Source organism: Zootoca vivipara, chromosome 1 (assembly GCF_963506605.1).
Source record: "Zootoca vivipara chromosome 1, rZooViv1.1, whole genome shotgun sequence".
NCBI classification, from domain to species: domain Eukaryota; kingdom Metazoa; phylum Chordata; class Lepidosauria; order Squamata; family Lacertidae; genus Zootoca; species Zootoca vivipara.
The window spans coordinates 88,402,323-88,424,098 of record NC_083276.1 but is presented as its reverse complement, the minus strand read 5'-3'; the positions used below and the strand labels follow the sequence as shown (position 1 = coordinate 88,424,098).

The 21,776-nt window shown below is 42.3% G+C and overlaps 1 protein-coding gene across 1 annotated transcript in view; it reads left to right on the top strand.

Moving 5' to 3' along the window:
- Window positions 1-21,776, top strand: part of CNTNAP5 (contactin associated protein family member 5) — a 302,130-nt gene that overhangs the window by 260,584 nt on the left and 19,770 nt on the right. Inside the window, exons 17-21 of the mRNA XM_035128546.2 lie at window positions 4,336-4,554; window positions 5,744-5,983; window positions 8,989-9,213; window positions 17,618-17,748; window positions 20,294-20,381. Coding sequence (XP_034984437.2) covers window positions 4,336-4,554; window positions 5,744-5,983; window positions 8,989-9,213; window positions 17,618-17,748; window positions 20,294-20,381 — 903 coding nt within the window. The remainder of the gene's footprint in view (window positions 1-4,335; window positions 4,555-5,743; window positions 5,984-8,988; window positions 9,214-17,617; window positions 17,749-20,293; window positions 20,382-21,776) is intronic.

The window sequence follows — 21,776 nt, the reverse complement described above, 5'->3', positions numbered from 1 at the left end:
TATGAACACGTTTCATGGTGGACTATGGGACAATCACTTGAAAAAGGCCTCCTTTCAGACACAGTTACCCATAACTCCCTCTCTGCACACAATAACTGGGCACATTTGGACCAGATGGGCCACTGCCCGGGTCCATCAAATGAATTGTATATTGTCATGGCATTAGTAGTAAAATATTGGGAGGAAAGGATGTGATATATGATGTATTGGCGAAGTAGCTGTTTAGTTGGTGAGCACATAGGTGATCAGGGCATCAGTTATAGCAGTAGCAGGAGGGGGCTTCTCAGAAACTTCCTTCTGTGATCCTTTTAAAAGTGCTTGTGTGCTCTTCCTCTCTCTGTGTGTATGTGTGTGTGTATGTGTGTGTGCAATGCTTCAATTCTCCATAGTCAAGGGAATAAAAAATTCCTCAGCTCAGTGCCACTTTTGCTGTGCTGTTGCTGTTGTCTCCCATCCAGAGCAGCAGACAAAACAACTGCTTTTCATGGGTGGCATAGGATATAAGTTATCAGTTGCTTGCCTCTCTTGGTATTAGATGGTTTTGGCCGATGACAAACAGTACTTATGCAACATGCCTTTGGAAGGTAGTTGGCATGCAAATGAACATGAAGTGAGAGGGATCCAAAAAACACAGGCAGTCATAATGGTTCTTTTTGTCACTTGTCAATCACACAGCCTCACTCGGGGACTGACTTGCAATTACTGCCCAGCGCGTTAAAAAGAGAAAAAAAATACCTTATTGGTAGTTTTACCTTATCTTTTATTCTGCTCGTTTAGCCTATTAATGGAAATGGATGTGGGGAGAACAGTGTTGTGACTTTGGAGTGCAATAAGGCCATTCTGCTCCAAATTCCATCAGGCTGAACAAACGTGGAATGAAGTGCCATCATTCCATAATATGGTTATAATAACTTCAACATAAAATTTAATAAAATAAGGCCCCCAAGGCCTTTTGATTCATTAAACCCATGGTAAATGCCGAGGTGCATTATCACTAGGTAATGAGGTATGCTTTAGTGTTAATTGCACATCAAAGTCCTATTTGGTTGATACTTCAGTGTGCTATATTTCATTCTCAAGGGCCATTTTTTTATTACAAAAAAATGCAAGGCTTTGACATAAAACGATGTCAAAATAATGCAATCCATCAATATTATAGTTTAGCATGCACTTTGATGAAAGAATAACGAATCAGCTGGTGTAAAATGTGGGCAAATATGGAACCAGTGATTTCATTAGAACATAGATTGTCAGCTTCTTTGAGCTAATATATTTTGTAGCAGAACAGCCATATTTTGTGTGTAGTCCACAGATCAGCTGTTGAGGGTTCAAGTATACACCCTGAACCGATTCAGAGTTAGACATGCCTCTGCTTATTAAAAGCCATGGCTTAAATCCTAGCTGTTCGCATTAATGGACTGGAGTTTTCCTGCCTCCCCTCTTCCTTCTTCAATCTCTTCTCTGTCCATCTCCCCATCTGCTGCTAGGGAGACCCTTGGAAATGAGGTGGGATATGGTGTGTGGAGCTGCAGCAAGAGGGCAAGTTGGTGGAAGCCCTCTCCCATTTATATGAACAGAGGAGCCAATTACTGCAGAGACGGTGCTTTAACAGAGGTAGCCAAGCCAGGACTCATGGCTCAGTCTTATCCCAATAACTTATAATGAGGCCATGCTGAGACTAATTTGGATTCCCCGACCTAACTCACTCCATGCTCTCCCATAAAGGAAGTATGTCAGAGGGAGGTTATTGATTCTGGGAGGGGGTTACAGGCTTGGGTCAGCTTTGTTTTCTGAGCCTGCTGTGCCTATCCATTTTTGGACAGGGTTACAGCTGACTTCTGCTGCCACACTGCCTGATCAACCCTATTCACTCAGTACTGGATTTGATTGTATCCCCCAAATCTGATTCTGATGAGACCTACATCCCAGGCCCTGATCCTGCAGACATGGTTCACACACCAGATGACTCACTGCAGACAACCCAGAAAAGATGTGAGTGGTGCTAACAAGTGTTTCCAAATGGGAACAGACCTAGTTTAATAAGAATACACAAGAACTCCTGAGGCGCTTCAAGCAAGTTTATGTTTTAACAAGGGATATGTGAGAAGTGCATTGTTGTTCTCAGTTCTTTAGTTTCTTTTATTTCTGTAGCTATTTTTTTTCCTATGAGCCATATGTTCCAGATTTATTTTGTGGAATAAATCTTCTTTGGAGGAGCACATCTTCTCTTAACTAACTTGTAAGATTCTCTGTTTTGGTTTGGAATACAAAGTTGCTATAACCTCCTTTCATTCTGTTCAGTTTTGGATTGTGCAGGTTCAAGCACCCACCAGTGATTTAATAAGCAGAATAATTCATGTATTGATTCTACCTCTTTTTTAAAAAATAAATTCCTAAATTTATTTCACTTTTTTTAGGGTGAGAAGCCACTGAGTTTATTTAAAATAGGATGCATATTTTTAAAGAGGTATATTTTAAAGAGGAAATTTTAAGGGTGACATTTTAAAGTGGTTAGTGTTTTAGCAGATTTGAATGGATCTGTCACAGGGTCGCTGGCGGCTACTCTAGAGTAACGACTCCGACACGTTGCATTTTCATGCTTTTATTATGTGCAGACTATTTACAGTGCAGAGGCTGTACAATGTACATGTTCTCAGTCTGGGTCAGTACCCCGGAATGGGGATTCCCGCGTCTTTTTCCAACAAAGTAGTCTGGGAATCCCCAATCTCCGCCCCCTTTTCTTCATGCGGAGCTCCGGAACTGGAGGGAGGAGTCTTCTATCCGTGTTTTCCTGCCTCCCTCTTTCCCTCTCCCTTCCTTCCTCTCCCGGTCGGCGCAGTGGCTCTGTGACCCTGTCCGAGCCCTGCCCTCTACTTCCTGTTTCCCCGCTAGACTCATCTCCTTCCCCGCTCCCGCTTGTGCTGGGAGAGGAACTGGTGGTCACGATGGGAGGGGGCAGTCTATAGCTCCTGTCCCTCACAGGATCTTAGACCTTCACACTGTTTGAAAGATTGCAAATATTCAATCATTTATTTTTTACACATCCTTAGCTAATATATATTAGCACACTATTAATAATTGTAAAATATAAAATTTCATTTGACAGTAATATGAAATGGCAATCAATTGCAAAAATCTAGGGTATCTAAAATGCTTGCTTTTATTGCTTGCAAAAACTTCCTCCCTTTCAATATTTTTTTTGTGGGAAGATAGGGAGCACAACATCACTTTGAACTGACTTCATGATGCCATTGCATAGGGAAGGCAAAATAGCTAGGTTGCTGTTCTTGCAAAAAGTCAATTCAGAGTGAGGCCAATGTCTCCTGCTCTTGTTCTGAATTGCTTGCATCATATCTCAGAACTGAGTTTGAACAACTGCCTACCACAGTGACATCATCAAATACTGAATATATTGAGTCAGAGTCACAATGCCATCTAGCCAATTATTGTCTGCCATGATTGGAGGTGAATCTCTAGGACCGCAGAGAATGGTATTTCATGCTCCTGTTTCCAGAGTTCATATAGCCAGAGGGGCCAGTGATTGAACTTGGGACTTTCTACATTCGGACCATCTGCTCTGCTACTAAGCTATCAATCCATTCCATTTATTACTCAGGAAAGAGGGACCATGCTGGAAAGAAAAGTGAGTGGTAACAAAATGCCCCAAACTAGCTCTAGAGATGGGAAGTAAGTACTTTAGACTCTGGGGAAAATGCAAGAGTAGGCTCTGTGCAATGAGTTTCAGGAAATAATCTGGACCCCTGAAAACCAACTTATCCTTGGAAATTTTCATTTGTAGTTCAATTTTTATTGATATTGCATTAATATACATTAAATGATGATTGAGTGGTCATTAAGACAATCCACCTTCACATTCTTTCTGCTATGCTTCTGCTATAAGCTATGCTTATTCATGATAGCATCTGATTTTCATCTTTGTTTTTATTTCCAAACCTAGAACAATCTGGAAGCAGTATCATCCATGCTAGATTTAATTGTGGGCCTCCAAATCTTTGTGAGGCTTCACCATCCCTCCCTCCCTCTCATAGCCCTCATGGTTATTCTGCCATCCAATATTTGTTCCTACAGTAGTGACTGTGCACCATGTGCACCAATTAATAGCACAGAGAGATGAGCAGCAACACAGTAGATTAATATTCAGGAAATGCAAATAGTTTACCAGTGTTCTGATTCATAAGCAAGGCTTCTATAATGGAGAGTGGAAGCGAAACCATGTCACCACCACCGACCAGACAACCAAAATCAATTAATGGTCCTGTGATTCATACTATTTCACACAGCAGAAAGTCACATAGTTCACCTTATTATTTCCAGCTCCTAAGGAGATTACCTTCACAGTAGATGTTGGAAATGGTCCAGTAGACGTCATCGTCCAGTCTCCTGCAGCCCTGAATGACAACCAGTGGCATTATGTACATGCTGAACGGAATCTGAAGGAAACATCTCTTCAGGTGGACAACTTTCCAAAGAAGATTCTGGAGGCCCCAGCTGAAGGACATTTCCGATTGCAGCTCAATAGCCAGCTATTCGTAGGTAGGGACAGTTAAGTGATGTTTATACATGCTTTCTTCCCTTTTCTTCACCTGCAAAAAACCTAACTAACCAATTCATATCGCACCATTCAAAAGGAAGTTCCTAATCCCCAAAATGCCTAGTAGCACTCACCACTGTTTACTCACATTTTCTGCCCTGCGCAAGGGTGTGGTTTACCCTTCCATAAATACATCTCTGAGGACAGGCTGGTCCTTCCAAGGCAGTAGTACATTTCCCTGTTTACATTTTTCAGGAGCAGAAGTGGTCAGATACTATGTCTGTCCATAATTTTCGAATAGTTCTAAATAGATTAGATGGATGACCTTGGCTACCATAATTTGTTTCTGACAAACATTATTTGCAATTGTCTAAGCTTCTTATCAGAACAGGAAACGGTATAAGTCATAGATATCACTTGGCCAATGAGTAGCCTTTTACACCCTTTCACAATTCTTGGAATAGTGCTGGGCAGAAATGTATCTATACTTACAAAATGAACATTGTCTTCACTATTAGGGCTATACAGAGCTCTGCAACAGAAGTCTTTGCTCATCTGCTACCTTAAATTACCTATGGTAAAGATTAAGCTAAGGGCTTTAAAATAGCAAAGCATACATTGATTTATGATGGCAACATGAGCTGGACTACCCCCCACCCCGCCAGTCGCCACCCAGTGTTACGGCTTAATGAAACAGAGATCATAAGAAAGTCACTTCAATATCTCAAAATCTAGCATGCAAAGGAGAATGTAATTAGCTCTGGGTATAACACAAGTACTGTAAAATCCTTATTACAGGTATTTTAGGCTTCCCAGATCACATCTTTCAGACACTGTAGAGACTTGCAAGAATACTTGCTTTTAATTTGAAATGTATGAAACAGTCCTAAGACTTTGTGAACAAATATATTCAGCCTCCAAAACTATTGTCCACGTTAGGTTTAACAAGTTAATGTTATTCTAGCAGAGGCCTCCACTTTTCCTGTCCCTGCAGCTTGGACTCTCACCAGGCTGCTGAAAGGGCATGTGTTCATACACATCAATATGACATCACTGAACATCATATTTTACAGTCTTTGAACTGGCTTCTCACAGCTCCTTTGTATAAAGCATTTAATAAGGGCTTTGCTTTGGGAAAGCGTTGGTGATTAAAATCAAAGCATGATGCGTTTTATGTCTCCTTTGTACTAGGAGCAACTGCTTCCAGACAGAAGGGTTTCATGGGGTGTATTCGTTCTCTTCACCTAAATGGGCAGAAACTTGATCTTGAAGAGAGGGCCAAAGTCACCTCCGGTGTGAAACCTGGATGCCCTGGGCATTGCAGCAGTTATGGTAACCTCTGCCAAAATGGAGGTAAATGTTTGGAGAAGTTAAATGGCTACCTGTGTGACTGCACCAGCTCTCCATACGAAGGACCATTCTGCAGAGAAGGTATGGCTGTGTGGCAGGTTCTTAGATTCCTCCCCCCCCCATGAAGTGAAAGTTGATCAGAATTCATTATACAAAGAAATTGGATGGAAACTATTACTGCACTGTGGGGAAATGCTGATTTTTTTTTTATTAATGTCACTTTCCACTGATTAAAACCTCTTGGCAAATTTTGTATAATTAAGTTTTTCCCCATTTAATTTTTAGTTTTGGAATAGTTAAATAGAACTGACTTGGGATCAAGAGGCTCAAAATGCCGAGGCTTCCATTTTAAGATGGCGTCTTTGGAATTTAGAACGAATGTTGGGGGGAAAGGAGGAGTGTTAATTGTCTCCTGCCCCAGAATGTAACTGTTTATTTTTATTCCAACACTATGTCAACAGGTAATCTGAGAATGGTCAAGACCAGGGCTGATATGGTAATCTGAATTTCTAGGCACTGTGGGGTCATAGAGAGTGGGGTGGGGACCCCCCCCCCAAAAAAAAATTGGATAGGAAGATAGTCATTCAGCTGGTGGGTGACAGATATGCGGCAGAAGAATGCTTACAGTTTGATTGGCCTTGTGGTCATTCCATCTCTCCCCCACTGCCTTTATTTTAGCATAAAAATGAGCAGTCTAATGTTTCTTGTAAATAGTACTGGGAACGTCACTTTATGATGGCATAGCATGCTTCCCAGTAACACTGTGCTGGGAAAAAAGATGGCTGCTCCATGGCTATTTGTTGATCATTTGCTCCTGTTTCTATGTACTCATATACTGAGATAGTCATCTGACACCCTACCTTCTACTATAATGTCGTAATATGACTATTATTGCTTGTTTGGTCTGGGGTGGAGGTTTTGGTCTGAGTTTATTGAATTGCATTTTACCATGAGATTGTAAGCAGTCCTTGGAATGCCACTGTGGTCCTGAATGTGTGGAGGTTCTAGATCTAAATAAAATGCATACACTTGCCCCATGACATTTAAAGGGGACGTTTTGCCCCTTGCCTCCTTCCTCAGATACATGGTACGTTGCAGGACAACAGTATATAATTAAATTCCAGAGTCCCAAAGTGGATTAGAGGAAGCTGCACAGGCTGTTGGAATCAGCCTAGAATTTCAGACCTGGGTCACACATGAATTATTTGGGACGTGCAAAATCCCATATTTCACTGAAGTCGCAGCTTCGGCAGAACATTCCATCAAGCTCTAATTATTTGCCAAGCTCAAACAGGACAACTGTGTGAGTCAGAGATTCATCTTATCATTCACCTTGGGAGCAGCCCAGGAAATCAATATTCAGCAGTCAGGCAATTGTGAGTAAAATGAGATAGGAAAAGGCATGGAATGGTTTTCATGGGACTGAAGACAATGGCCTCTTAGCCATTTCTCAACAGATGTTTCCTATACAAAAGGAGAGAAAAGAACACATATTTTAGATGAAAAGCTCTTTGGGGAATGTCCTAGTAATCCCTCGTAATCTTATTCTATTTTAAAATCACAGCCAGGATCTGTTTGAACATTTCCGTTTTAGTTGCTACTCTTGCATTACAAATGCCTGGCCAATAGGCAGGGGAACAGAACCTACCTGCTGTAAAACTGGCAGCGTCCCAATGAAGTCAGTGGAGCTTGGGCTGATTAAAATTGCTGGAAGTGCATCAAATAAAATACTCAGGACGTGCATGAAGAAGGGACAATGAAAGCAACATGTTTGTGTTAGCAGAAATTAATTTCATAGATTAGTACACTGAAATTTAAAGAAGCCTGTAATCAAAGTCAACAAAGAACCATTTAGTGGAATTAATTAATCTGGAATCTGAAATGCATGACTCAGGATAGGTAAGGACTCGGATGGTAAAAGGCACACAAAGATAATTTACGTTGCTGCTTTCACTATTGACAGTGAATACATCATGCTGCCCTTTAACTATTTGAAATTTTGCGGCTCATTCTTAAGGTAAAGGTAAAGGGACCCCTGACCGTTAGGTCCAGTCATGACCGACTCTGGAGTTGCAGTGCTCATCTCGTGTTATTGGCTGAGGGAGCTGGCATACAGCTTCCAGGCCATGTGGCCAGCATGACAAAACCGCTTCTGGTGAACCAGAGCAGCACACGGAAATGCCATTTACCTTCCTGCCAGAGCAGTACCTATTTATCTACTTGCACTTTGACGTGCTTTCGAACTGCTAGGTTGGCAGGAGCAGGGACTGAGCAACGGGAGCTCACCCCATCGTGGGGATTCAAACCACCAACCTTCTGATTGGCAAGCCCTAGGCTCTGTGGTTTAACCCACAGTGCCATCCGCATTGGAGGTAATCCTTTCATAAGCTTTTACTGCAAAGCACCGGCATCTGGGATTTTGTCCTAGTTCAAGAACCTGCTTGTCCACTTGATTCCTCCTCCTCCTCCTCCTCCTCCTCCTCCTCCTCCTCCTCCTCCTCCTCCTCTCATCCATGCATGCCCATCCTCCCCATTCTTTATGCCAGACTGGTCCCTGACCATCTATGCAGCCCATGATGCAACAGCAGATCAGTGAAGATGCACTGCATGTTCACCCTAATGCTTCATTTTGGCCCAGTTGCCTGGTGCCATACCGTATCTTCTTTAGGGAGAGACATATTTTAAGCATCTTGTTTGACATTTAAATACCAAATGTAAAATGAAGAAAGCTTCAATAAAGAACACATCTATAGACTGACTCCAGAGTTGACCGGTAGTTGGCTCTTATGGTTCTGCCTATATTGTGTTCTCGTCTTACTGTAGTGCTTCTCATATAAGCAAAAATGTACAGTATGTGCACATATGCAGATATTTATGGCTGAATGCTCCACATTTCCAGTGATTTCCAATCTAGTATTCTGAGTCAGACTCTTTCCTGATGCTTTCCTTTAAATATCTGTTGCATATTCTGCTTATGGGCTTCCCTTAGGTACCATATCTGGTTGATTACTGTTGGAATCAGAAGGCTTGTGTCTGATCCAGCAGGGCTTGACTTATGTTCTCTTGCTTTTGCTTTGTATTTTTAGAGGTCTCTGCACTTTTTGAAGCTGGCACTTCCATCACCTACATTTTCCAGGAGCCTTATCCTGTGACCAAAAATGCAAGTACCACATCCTCAGCCATATATGCAGATACTTCGACATCGAAAGAAAACATTGCCTTTACGTTCCTGACAACACATGCTCCAAGCCTCCTGTTCTACATCAATGCTTCCTCTCATGACTATTTAGCTGTTATTCTCTCCAAGAATGGTAAGTGAGAGTGCAAAGCTAAAGGTCCCTTGACAGTTCAGCTGCATAAGAAGTTTCTAAGGCTACAGTAGTGAAATGGTGTGTGTGTGTGTGTGTGTGTGTGTGTGGTTTGTAGGGCTACTGCCATCTGCTGTCAAAAATGTTAATTCTTTGACTGATCAGTTTTACTTTTCACCTATTCAACACCACACAAGATGCTCAGACATGGAGCTTTAAGGTCATGCCTGGAAAGCATGGAGGAAAGTTAAATGTGAATAAGCCGCATGTGTAAGAAGGGCTAAAATTAAATGCCCTATTCCCATGAGTATTAGCCTAGATCTTGGGTCTCCCCCACACACCCCCAGTGCTAACCAGTTCTTAACCTTAGAAGCCACCACTGCCATGTTTGAATATTTCATTTTTAGAGGGGAGAACGTGCAGCCTTGAAAAGGGCATTTCAATTATTATTATTTTTAATGAAGGTTGTGAAGTAGCATGGAATGGAAAGAATTGCTGTCATAACAAAGTAGCAGTGGTGCCCCCTCCCCATGTGAGCAATGTAGAGCAGAAGGGGGAGAAAATCTAAAAGCTCACATGTGACAAGAACTAATTAGAATAGGAAATGTTTTGTTTGAGGAGATGGCAGCCTATTACTTCCTTTTGGGCTCTTTGAGTAATTTTGCCGTGTAAACGTTCACTGGATTTTTATTTGTGAAGCTTGCAAGAAGTCAGGCAAGACTTTTTATCAGTAATTGGGTCTTTTGAATCAGTAAAATACGACATATTCAGCCTATCCAGCAAATATGCACTTCCACTTGTCTTAAAACACACACACACTCACAACTATTCCAGAGTCACTTTTAGAGGATGTATCATGGAGTAGGTTGCATTTGGTGGCGTAGGAAGGGGTATGTGGTGGGTGCAGGCCACCCCGGCTGTCATCACTGGGGAGGGGGTGACCGCGGGGCCTGGCCTGCAGCACGCCCAAGCCACATATCTCTCCTGGGGAGTGACGTGGTGGCTCAGGCACCTGCAGGCTCCGCGCTGCCTGAAATGGCAACATGCAGTTTGCGGACTCTGTGAAGGTTCCGCGCAGCCCCGGCTTGCCCTGCCCCGTGGGTGCCTTGCCCCACCCCCGAGTATGGGGCTTTTGCGCCACCCCAGGCGCCCAAGCAGCTAGCTACACTGCTGGTTGCATTGCCAACATTTCTTCCCCAACTGTTTGTAATTTCCTCATGGCTTTATCAGTTCTAACTTTGCTCCATTTCCCTCCTCTTAGTCTCATTGAAAGGGAATTAATTTAAATTTAAAGCAGCCTTCTGATGTGCTGCTTTCCCTTATGCTGCCAGTTTATGCTTGCTGTTATAACACAAAGCAGACTATGAATAGCAATGCATATACACCAGTGGTAAAGGTGATAATGAAAGGTATTACTAGTTCCTTTGGGATGTTTTCAGAAGATTGCAATGTTCCATGGAAACAACATGTTTTGCCCTCATTGGAAATTGCCTTGTTTCTTTGCCAGAGTGTTAAACGGAGGTGCATAGTTAAAAGTAGGTAGCTTTTGTTGGTTGGCAGTTAAGAACCTTTATACAAAGGCCTTTCCCTGCGAAAGCTGTATGTTACAGCTGCAGTGGTTTCACTTATATACATCCAGCAGTAGCCCATTCTCATGTTATAGAATTGCTGGAGGGATGATATGGAATGGTCTTGGTGCATTGCATGGTATGGCATGGTGAGTGTGAGCGAGAGAGATGGAGAGGGGGGGAAATGAGAGAATAAGCAGTGGAGAGAGTGAGCACAGAGTGTTTGGAGAAAAAGAAAAAAGAAATGGGAGAAGGAGGTTAAGGCTGAGATTTCCCAGTACAGCCCTGCAAACTATAGTCCCTCTGTCAGACTAAGTGTCCTGTGTCATCTCATTAGGTTGTTAGCCAGTGTTTGCAGTCCAAACATGAAACTCCCATTTTCATGTGCAGTCGAAGCAAGCACAACCAAAATGTGACCCGTCCTGGAAAAATACTGCATAGATAGTGTTAAGGTTGCAGGTTTGATCCCTGTATGGGACAGCTGGATATTCTGGCATTGCAAGGGATCCTCGGGGTCCCTTCCAACTCTACAATTCTATGATTCTATGAAAACTTGAACTTGAACTAAGGAAGTACTAGAGGCATGGAAATAAATGTTCTTCCATCGAATGTAGCCAAAGCCCCAAATGAGAAAATAATCTCTATTAATTTGAAAAGGATGTGTGGGGGGGGGAGTCATATTAAAATAAATATTGGCACACTCACATAAACACACACACAAACATGCATACATTAAAAGGTGTGTGCTGCATCACCCTCCTGCTTGCCATTTTAATTAGATCTCCACAATTTTATTTACCCGTTCAAATATATTTCACCTCTTTCTGAAAGCTCCACTTGTGTAACTACCTATATTTAAATGCAATTAAAAATATTGAATAGAGAATTTAAAAGATCATATTCCCACCCCCATCCATCTTTGGATAGGAATGTATATATCCTTATTTGTTCTCTGAGTGCACTGTAGTACACAAATACAAACATACACTTGCTGCTTATAAGTCTTTGGATGAGGGCCAATTCATTGAGACAACTGCTTATTGGCTAAAGCCAAGATTCCTTAAAGAATAAGGTCTGCACTGGCCATGGGAAATATCACTGAATGTTAGTCATGATCTGGTTCTCTTCATGTGCTATTAGCTGTGCATAGGGACCAGAGATCTGGATGGATCCCTCTGAGCACTGCTGTGACTGGGGGATAAGAATGTGTTTCTTCACCCTTCAAAACAGTGATTAAAAATTATTTACAGCTAACCAGAGTCCCCGCTTAATCAGAGTTTTCAGTTAGCTACAACTTCTGATTTCAAACACTGATTAAAGATTTCTCATTCTTATATTGTAGTTAATATAAAACACATGCAGTGCAAACATATACCTGTCTACTCAAGAAATTATTGAGATTTAGTCATTTAGTCATGTCTGACTCTTCGTGACCCCATGGACCAGAGTACGCCAGGCACTCCTGTCTTCCACTGCCTCCCGCAGTTTGGCCAAACTCATGTTGGTAGCTTCGAGAACACTGTCCAACCATCTTGTCCTCTGTCATCCTCTTCTCCTTGTTAGGGTACTATAAAGGAGAAACAGCAGGAGCAGAGTGGCCAGATGAAAAAGGAATAGGGCTCCTGCATGTATAACAGAATCATAGAGCTGGAAGGGACCCCGAGACCAACCCCCTACAATGAATGAATATGCGACCTTGGCATTATCAACACCATGCTGTAACCAATTGAGCTAACTGGTAGTTGCATGATGATTTACACTAAATTGCATGTCAATCTACAACTCTTAAAAGGTGCAAGAGAAGTGTTTCTGCTTTTTCACATGTTCACCCCGGGTGGGAAAAGAAAGCTTATGGTTTCTGCAGTATGCTCCTGATTCTAATCAGGGACATTATGCCCGCCTTGCACTTGCCCAGAGTCTATGATGAAATTACTGTTTATTTTCTGACTCTCATTAGGAACCCGGTATTTATTGTATTGTTCAGCTGCTGCTGCTAATATTAAACACTTCTAAGGATTAAAGTGGGAACCTGTGAAAAATGTGTAAAATCCAGAGCTAAGAAGAGTGTGCCTAAATCTTTTGGAGCATCTCTAATTTTAGTAGCTAGCAGCCTGAATCTCTGAGTATGCAAGTTGGATGCGAAGCAGGCCAGCCCTCAGTCAAGGACGCCGCTTGGCAGATATCTGTATCTGCTGCTGTACAGATGATGGGAAAGAGCTGAAAGGTGCCTTCTTCATTAGCTGAATTCCTAGAGGCCCTTAAAAAAAAGCAAACCATTTAGGGCATTGCAGGCTGGTGAAGGCCAATAGATGCTGAAGAGAACCAAACTCAGCAGCCACACAAGACTCTGCTTGGGTTAGAGAGCAATTCTAGTGTTTTGTGACTAATCTGTATACTGAATCCTGGCAGCCCAGCCAGGACACTGATTTTGGTGACACCCACTTTTAAAGTGGGGGTAAAGAGAAGAGTCTACTCTGATAGTTTTTGCAGTGGTTCAGATTGTGTGCTCAACTAAAGTAATTAAGGCATACAGTATGGGGGTAACTCATCCATATTAATTGATCTTGGTTGTACCTCTTCAGAGACTATTAAAAGCTTTAAGTTTCTGAAGCATGTTTGGGGTGAGATTTATAAAAGTTTGGTGTGCAGATCCAGGAAAAGCAAGCCTTGCACTTAAATAAAACTTTTAATTTTTCTTTTTAGTTTTTAAAGTAATGAATTACTTCTAAATATCATACACAACAAAATCATATCCTTGTGCTCCAGATTAATTATTCCTTTTTCTCTTCCTCTTCTTTCCAGTCTAAGCATGGTTTAGCATTCCTGCTTTCATTCATACAAATGAGCTTGATTATGAACCTGAATGGAGAGTATTAACCCAAGTCTTTAAAATGTAAAAGAGAGGTAGAAGGAATACACAGACACACAGGGCCAGAATATACAGAAACACACAGAAGAATTTTGACAAACAAGACCAAAATACTAAAATTGGAACTACAACATTTGGGAAGTGGTATGTGATTCTAGGTTGCGAACCATAGCAGACCGTCACAGCATTCAATGCTGCTTAGCATGATGCATTCTAATGGAGGTGACAAATTTGACCTCCACCTGCTCAAAATCAAAACCCAAAGCAATGGGTGGCCAAACCAGTGGCCAAACCATATGGTTCAGAGTTAATTTTATATAGTGTATCACATACACTCTCCCAGACATCTGTGATCATAACCACTTATCATTGTCCCTCTTCTCAAGCTTTCAAAGACTTTTGCTCCAGTAAGACAATAGACTTACTCCTAGCTAGTGACAGGTGACATCTAAAACAAACTATTCCCTTTCTCACTGCACACCCCCAATAAATAAATTGTATTACAGTGGTACCTCAGGTTACAGACGCTTCAGCTTACAGACGCTTCAGCTTACAGACTCCACTAACCCAGAAATAGTACCTCGGGTTAAGAACTTTGCTTCAGGATGAGAACAGAAATCACATGGCAGCGTCACAGCAGCAGTGGGAGGCCCCATTAGCTAAAGTGGTACCTCAGGTTAAGAACAGTTTCAGGTTAAGAATGGACCTCCAGAATGAATTAAGTTCTTAACCCGAGGTACCACTGTATATCCAATCACATTCCAAATAGTGGGCCTCACAAGAACAAGGTACAGTGGCATCCAAATACCCTCTCCCAATGTTCCTTATGGGAGCTGGTATACAGCTTCCGGGTCATGTGGCTAGCATGACTAAGCCGTATCTGGCTTACCAGAGCAGTGCATGGAAACGCCGTTTACCTTCCCTCTGTAGTGGTACCTCTTTATCTACTTGCACTTTGACGTGCTTTCGAACTGCTAGGTTGGCAGGAGCTGGGACCGAGCAATGGGAGCTCACCCTGTCGCGGGGATTCAAACCGTTGACCTTCCGATTGGCAAGCCCAAGGCTCTGTGGTTTAGACCACAGTGCCACCTGCGTCCCTTTCTTCCCAAGATTACAGAGTCCTTAATTACCAGGGCTAAGTTTGAGTGAGTAAGGGAAGGACTGCAGCATTGAGAGCTAACGCAGGAGCTGACACAAAGCCTATGACAAACCAAACCTAAACTTCAGGGAGGGCTTGGGCTTGGCTGGTTATGAATGTGCGTGAAATACATGTGCCCAGGTAAGTATTCAGAAGTACAGTTCTCCTATCCATAATCTCAAATTGCATCGGGTTTTCTGAATCTGTCCTGAACTTCAAAAAAAAAAAAAAAAAACCTCTCACTACAACAAACTATCATCCTAATTTGCTTTGAGTATAGTTCTGCAAAAATAAAACAGAAGATTGGTCCCATTATTCCACAGTAGTAGCTGCTACACTCTCTGAAGAGTAAATTTACAGATCATGAGACCCCAGGGAATGGGCGGCTAATTAAGGAGCAGATTTTTCAACCAGCTGTTCTCACAGAAAGAGGCAGACCTTTTAAAAATATTCAAGCAATAAAGGAACGATGCTGTAGTACGAGACCTCAGTGTTCACCCAGGAACATAATGCATGCTGAATGGCACTGGTAATAACTGGTTGTGTCCATCAGGACATGATCTAGAGTTAACACAGCAAATATTCTCGCTCTATGTATTCCTGCCCACAATAAATCATCACGAAAGACTTGCCATGCATATTTTTTAATGGCACATATGGAGTATGCAGTGTTAATAATTACCTTACTAATGTTATCTTTCCTCCTTCAATCAACACCTCCACTAATTATTTTCTCCTCTTTAATGATCACTCACACATGTGTGATGATGTGATGAGAAAGCGTGGTCACTCTTTTAATAAGCTGCTAAAGTATCTGATGGTTGTGCACTGGAGTGCTGAGATGGCATATAAAGTATTTCCACCCCCGACCAGCAGGCAATTTGGCCCTCTAAAACTTAGGTATGTGACACTTTTCACCCTCCTATGCTTTATCAGGCCCAGTTTCTACGTGACCAAAACAGAGAGACAAACACATTTCCTGCATGTGTTTCTCCAGTTCAGTTCACTGGAGGGACTTGATCCAAGCTGATCTTGCTTTCTGTATGCATCAGGTCTACTGCTCACTTCTAAGCTCCCCATATATTTTTGTATTTGCTGTTAGTGGCATTTTATTGTGACTTTACATGTATTTGCTATAAACCAACACCAACAAGGCCTCACCTGCTGATTGCAGGTCCAAGGTGGTCGATACTGGGAAAGCCACTTTTAGCCAGTTGGGTTCCACGCTGTTTAGGGTTCTATACACTAGCACCTTGACTTTGGCCCAGCAGCTCACTGACAACCAGTGCAGTGCTTTCTGGACCAGCTGGCACATGGACCTATCAGGCTGCCCCACTTACCAGATGAGCAGCTGCATTCAGCACTGCAGCAGCCTCCAAACCATCTTCAAGGGCAGCCCCACACGCAGCATATTACAGCAGTCCAGATGGGAGGTCACCACAGCATGGACAACTGAAGCCAGGCTATGTCAATCTTAGGAACAGTTTTAGCTGTCTTATCAGCCTAAACTGGGCCTAAGTACTCCTGGCCATAAGTTGGAATCCATGAGTACTTCCAGACTATGGACCTGTTCACCTCCTCCCAGATATGGGAACCGCCCACCCACAGCACTTCCATCTTTTCAGGATTCAGCCTCGGCTTACTAACCTCCATCCAGCTCTTCCCTGCCTTCAGACCCCATGCCAGCACCTTAATATAGATGAAGCAAGAGTGTAGAAGATCCCCAGAGTCGGATTAAAAAGCTGTGCAGGTCAGGATGAGCCACTAGGCAGCTCCTTGCCCAGCCCTGCTTTGATGATCTTGAAATACAGTTCTTGATTTCATATTTAATTAGTGGAGCTACAAAATAAGCTGGTAGCAATTTTCTGAAATTGGCTTGGTAATGACTTGGCAGCAAGACATAGCTTAAGCAATATCCCGTGTCTTGCATGTGTGCTGATATACAAAGCCAAAGACAGGATGACAAAGCAACCCATGACTGTAATAAAGCTCCCAGAACCATAATTTGGTGATTGCTTTAATTACAATTATGAGACAGAAATTATACAGAAATTAAAATAAAATAGATTGTGCACATACACTTATTGGAGGCATAATGTGGCATAGAACTCAAATCAACTAGAAAATCTAAATCCATGAATACACAAAAGAGTCCTTGTGTATGCATTTCTCTTTCTGTCTCATATTTAAATGAAACAATTAAATTCTGCAAGTTTCCCCCCTCTAAGTGCATACTGAATTGTTCTAAGATAGCTAAAAGGATCATATTTATCATGATGGTTTAAATGGGATTGCAACTTTGTACAATATAATGAACCAAAGGTACTTTATAAATTTGGCCAAGGCAAGTTGACTGGGTTATTGCAACGTTGAAAGTCACAGGATTCCAGGAGCTGCAGGATTTATTTGGTTTCATTCATAGTTTGACACCACAACTCTATATGCATTTTCTTCTTTAAGGAAGCTTGCAACCCACACCCTTGCCAGGACATTTCCCTGTAGCACACCATTATGCAGATGCTTGAATTGCTTAGAATCTGTGAGGATTCTTGATTTAAAGGTTTCATTTCAGACATCCAACTCTTTGGTTCTATTGAAGGGAGTGTTTGGTAGAAGTTCCATCAGAAGCCTTCAAGACCTGCAGCTCTATGTCTGGTGCACAAACTACCTTATTTCTCCTTGCAAAATGTCCTTTTTTCTCCACATGAGCTTTCTATGGTCTGTATTTATTCTGTGCTTCTTCGTAGCAGTTTGTTAAATAGTTTTTAGTTATGGGTGCTTTTTAAGATCAAAACCTTTCTCTCCCTGCCTTTCCCCCCCTTCTTCTTTAAGGAAGCTTGCAAGTCCGATGCAGACTGAGCAAGGACAGATCCCTTATATTCACTATTGATTCTGGAAACTTTGCCAACCGAGAGCTACACCATGTGAAGATAAATAGAGATGGAAGAGAGCTGACTATTCAGGTATCCAAATTTGCCCACCATATTTTATGGTCCACTACTTTCTTGCAGTTTCACTGTCCTCAGTGGGGGAAGGGGGAGCATAATTGATGGCAGTCCATCCGTGTTTCTAAAAAGCAATTTCCCAACATTAAGTCTCATCATTCTGTCACACTATAGCATGAACAGGGGAGATTTCCCCCCCCCCTCTGTTTATTTCATTCACTCATACCCCAACTTCTTTCTGTGGAAACCAAGACAGTGTAGATAGGGTTCTAGGAGGTTTCCCATACAGACACTGACTTAACGGATTCAGCAAAGTTGCTTCAGCATGTGTAGGGTAGACTACAGGACAGGTGGAAGTGGCATGAGAGAGGGGTTGGGACCACGGAGCACCCATTCAGAGTGTGGTGAGGTGGGGAACCTGAAGAGGGCTACTGTCAATCATTCCAACAGAGGGAGATGTTCACTTGTAAGGCCAAATCCTGTCCCTCCCTAAGATTATGGGTAACCTGGCCATCACCAACATGTATCCTGTGGAAGAGAGGCTAACTGTACCTCCTCCCTCTCCTAGTGAGAGCTCCAGTACATTCCCTCTCCTTCTAAAATACAAAGGTTGAGAGCAGATGGCAGGCAATGACCACTTTGAAGAAGGCCAAGCCCCTCTCTTGCTGTGCCTGAGGCAATAGCATCAGTGATGGAATGGAGGTTGAAGATGGAGAGAAAGGAGAGTTGGGGGAAGGATTGCAACTTTCTTTCTCTTTTCCTCCCTCACCTGTCAAACTTGATGAAACATAGTACATTAAAGGTGTTTTCCAGCTTCTTCATAAGAAGGAATGGGCATGATTTGAAGTAAAGCTAAGGCAAGGACTACTGCGCTCTTGCCCAAGTTTGAGATCTGCCAGATGAGTGAGGAAATGAGTGAGCAGGACAACATTGTGCATGACTTGATTACAGATACAGGAGAGACCCAAAAGAAGGTCAAGCAATACATCCAGTAAGAAACAAACTCCCCATATCATGGATCAGTGTAGATAGATGCGCCCGAATATAGAAAAGGCAGGAACAATGAGCTTCATGGCTCATTTAAATCCTACAGAAGTTGTGGGCAGAGTAAGAAAATCAGAAATGAGTTTACCCCTCTGATGAGCCATTTCTACCTCTGTAAGAAGGTTCACATTGCATTTGAAGAATCCTGGGCTCAGAGAATAAACACAATTCAATAGATATGAGTTCTGTTCAGATTTGTGCTAAGAACTTTTGAACACACTTCCTCAAAATAAAATGCTCGTGCTTTAGTTTCCTTAATTGCAAATTGGAGAATTTGTAATTAGCAAAACTAATTGTGAGCTGTTGTTATAATGATTCCTTGTTTGGATATAAACAAAAGGGAAGACTGATGAACTGTAATGAAGATCTGAATTGACACAATATGTATTGTGTCAATATGTATCGTGTATTTGTTTATTTTCTTGTACTGTCGTACAGCTGCTTCAGATTGCGTCTTTTCAGGTTGCGCTCCGCGCCGAACCTGGAAGTACCAGAACCAGTCACTTCCGGGTTTCGGCGCGCGTGCATGCGCAAAAGCACTAAATTGCACTTTGCACATGCACAGAAGCACCGAGTTGTGACCCACACATGTGCAAACGTGCAGACACGGGTTGCAAACACTGCGGGTTGCGAACGTGTCTCCCGCACGGATCATGTTCACAACCCGAGCATCCACTGTATATATGGGCTGCTGTTCTATGAAAGATTCATTGTGGTGTATGATGTAGAAATACCCTACTATAAAATAACCATTAAAAAAACATGAGATAGTTTAGGACTCCAGATTAAATCCAGCCACGAGACAGCAGCTTCTCAAAGCCACCTGGCAAATGAATTATAAAAATGCCGGGTGCTAGTTTGGAGAGAAGTCCTATGAGCCAGTGAGCTGCTCTTAAAGTCTTGTTGTCAAAAATTTGGAAAGTTTGCCTCAGATGAACCCCATGTTGGGTTGATCCTAGGCACTAGAAAGAAACCCTTTTGAGGTTTTGAAGATTTTTGAGTCAAGCTCCACATTCTCGCCCATCTCACCGTTGGGCAGGTGCTCATACCAGTGTAAACAAAGTTGATGCTATACAGTAGATGGGCTAGCTTTTTTCCTGAACTTACAGACAAAGCTTCATGTCAGATTTCAATCTTATACCCACCTTTATACCTTTCCCCCAGTGGGGCTAAACCTGGATGAGAAACATCTGCCCAAAATTCTTTTTGTTGTTCTTGTTGCAATAAGAGATTAATCATTCTGAGTTCTCTGTGGGGGGTCAAACCACTTGTCAGATATTATACACAGATTCCCGCAGGGAAGTTGTCTTGAAAACCCTGCTGTAAAGACACCTTGTCATGCCTTTTAGCTTTTCCTGTAGAATTAAGGTGCATTTATTTTGCTGTCCATGGAAACTGATGCCCAGCAGAGACAGATATTACTTGTGTTCCGGCAGCAGAGCTAGTGCTATAGATTCATCAGAGGTCTCTCTGTGTGCTGTAATAATGGAATCACTTTTATTGATCCCCTCCCTTTCAGATTGACCAGGTTCTCAAAGTCAAGCACAACTTTTCCTCAGAGGCTGATTTCAGAGCCATCAAATCTCTGACCTTGGGGAAAGTCACAGGTAGGTGCCGCAGATGTCTTTCTGATTTGTCAGTGGCTACACTGTGCATGCAAAGTGGGGGTAACACGTAGCCTTGCCCTATTTTCAGCCTGTCTCTTGTAGCTGAGCTGTGCTTAGCAGAGATGCTGCTTACATCTCAGAGATGTCTAGCAATGAGAGCTAAATACAGGACCCCTTGCTGAGCGATGAGACACTGTTTTGTCTGAGCCAAGTATTAGCAAAAATAACACAGGCTCAGATATGTTGCTGTGAAAGAAAAAAAACCCACCAACCTCATAAAAAGGTGTTGGGTGGCGATTAGGCATGATAGCATACAAGAAAGCTGCTTGGGGAAGGGCTAGGGAAACATGAGGGATATTTGGGCAGCAGACCTGTGTCTATAGCGGGGGAGGTCACTCTCTGGCATACAAACTGGGAACCAGGGATTCAGCAAATAAAAAAAAAATTAAGTTCAATATATACAATGGGACACTAGATGGTGATGGTGAGCCTAATAGAAAATTCAATGTATTATTTTTTTTATAAAAAAAACGCTTTAAAAAAGCATTTCCAGAATGTTTTTTAATATGGGTGTAGATTCCACCCAGATTGCAAGACAACCCGTTTGTGTGTGTGTTTGTGTGTGTGTGTGTGTGTGTGTGTTAGGATTCTTGCCCGTGCTTGCAGTCATGGGATTGTTTTTTTTATCACATAACAGTGTATGTTTTCATTCCACATAGTGGAAAGTGACAGAGGCAGGATGTTTGTATGACTGCTTCCGTGATGTAGGATGTTTGTTCCTTTGTTCTTTCTCTTTGCTGTTTGATGCTGAAGAGGAAGGAGCTGAGTCATGATGCTCCGAGTGTATTATATGTATTATATGAAAATAAACGTAGTAATACTGTGCAGAATCCTTAAGTGTGCTGATGCCTCTTGGTATCAGTCGTTGTGATGTTCGGGCTGGAGAAAGACTTTGAGTCTCCCGAATGACTGACCAGGAGGGAGAGACCATGCCAGCCAGGCATGTGTCTCTGCCAGGTTCCTACTCACGTGTAGGACATTCCTGACAATTTATGGATACTGTGTATATATGCAAAAACAACAAGATTAGAGCAATCCTTTAGAGAACTGCAGCCCAACAGATGTATTTAGGCATGAGCGTATTAGCCCAAATTTGGCATGTTACAAGTGTGAACCTGGACTCACGTGTGTGGAGCCAGCGGTCATGTGTGTTCATATACACACTGCTAAGAGATTTAGGATATTTTGCTGGAATTATGACGTGCACTTCTTATGCATACATCTAGTTTATCTTTCAGAGAAAGGTGTTAGGTTTCCTTGAGGCTAGACTGAGGAAAGCTGTGAAATACTATCCAGAACTACAGTGATAATGTCACTCTCACCCTTTTCCCGTGT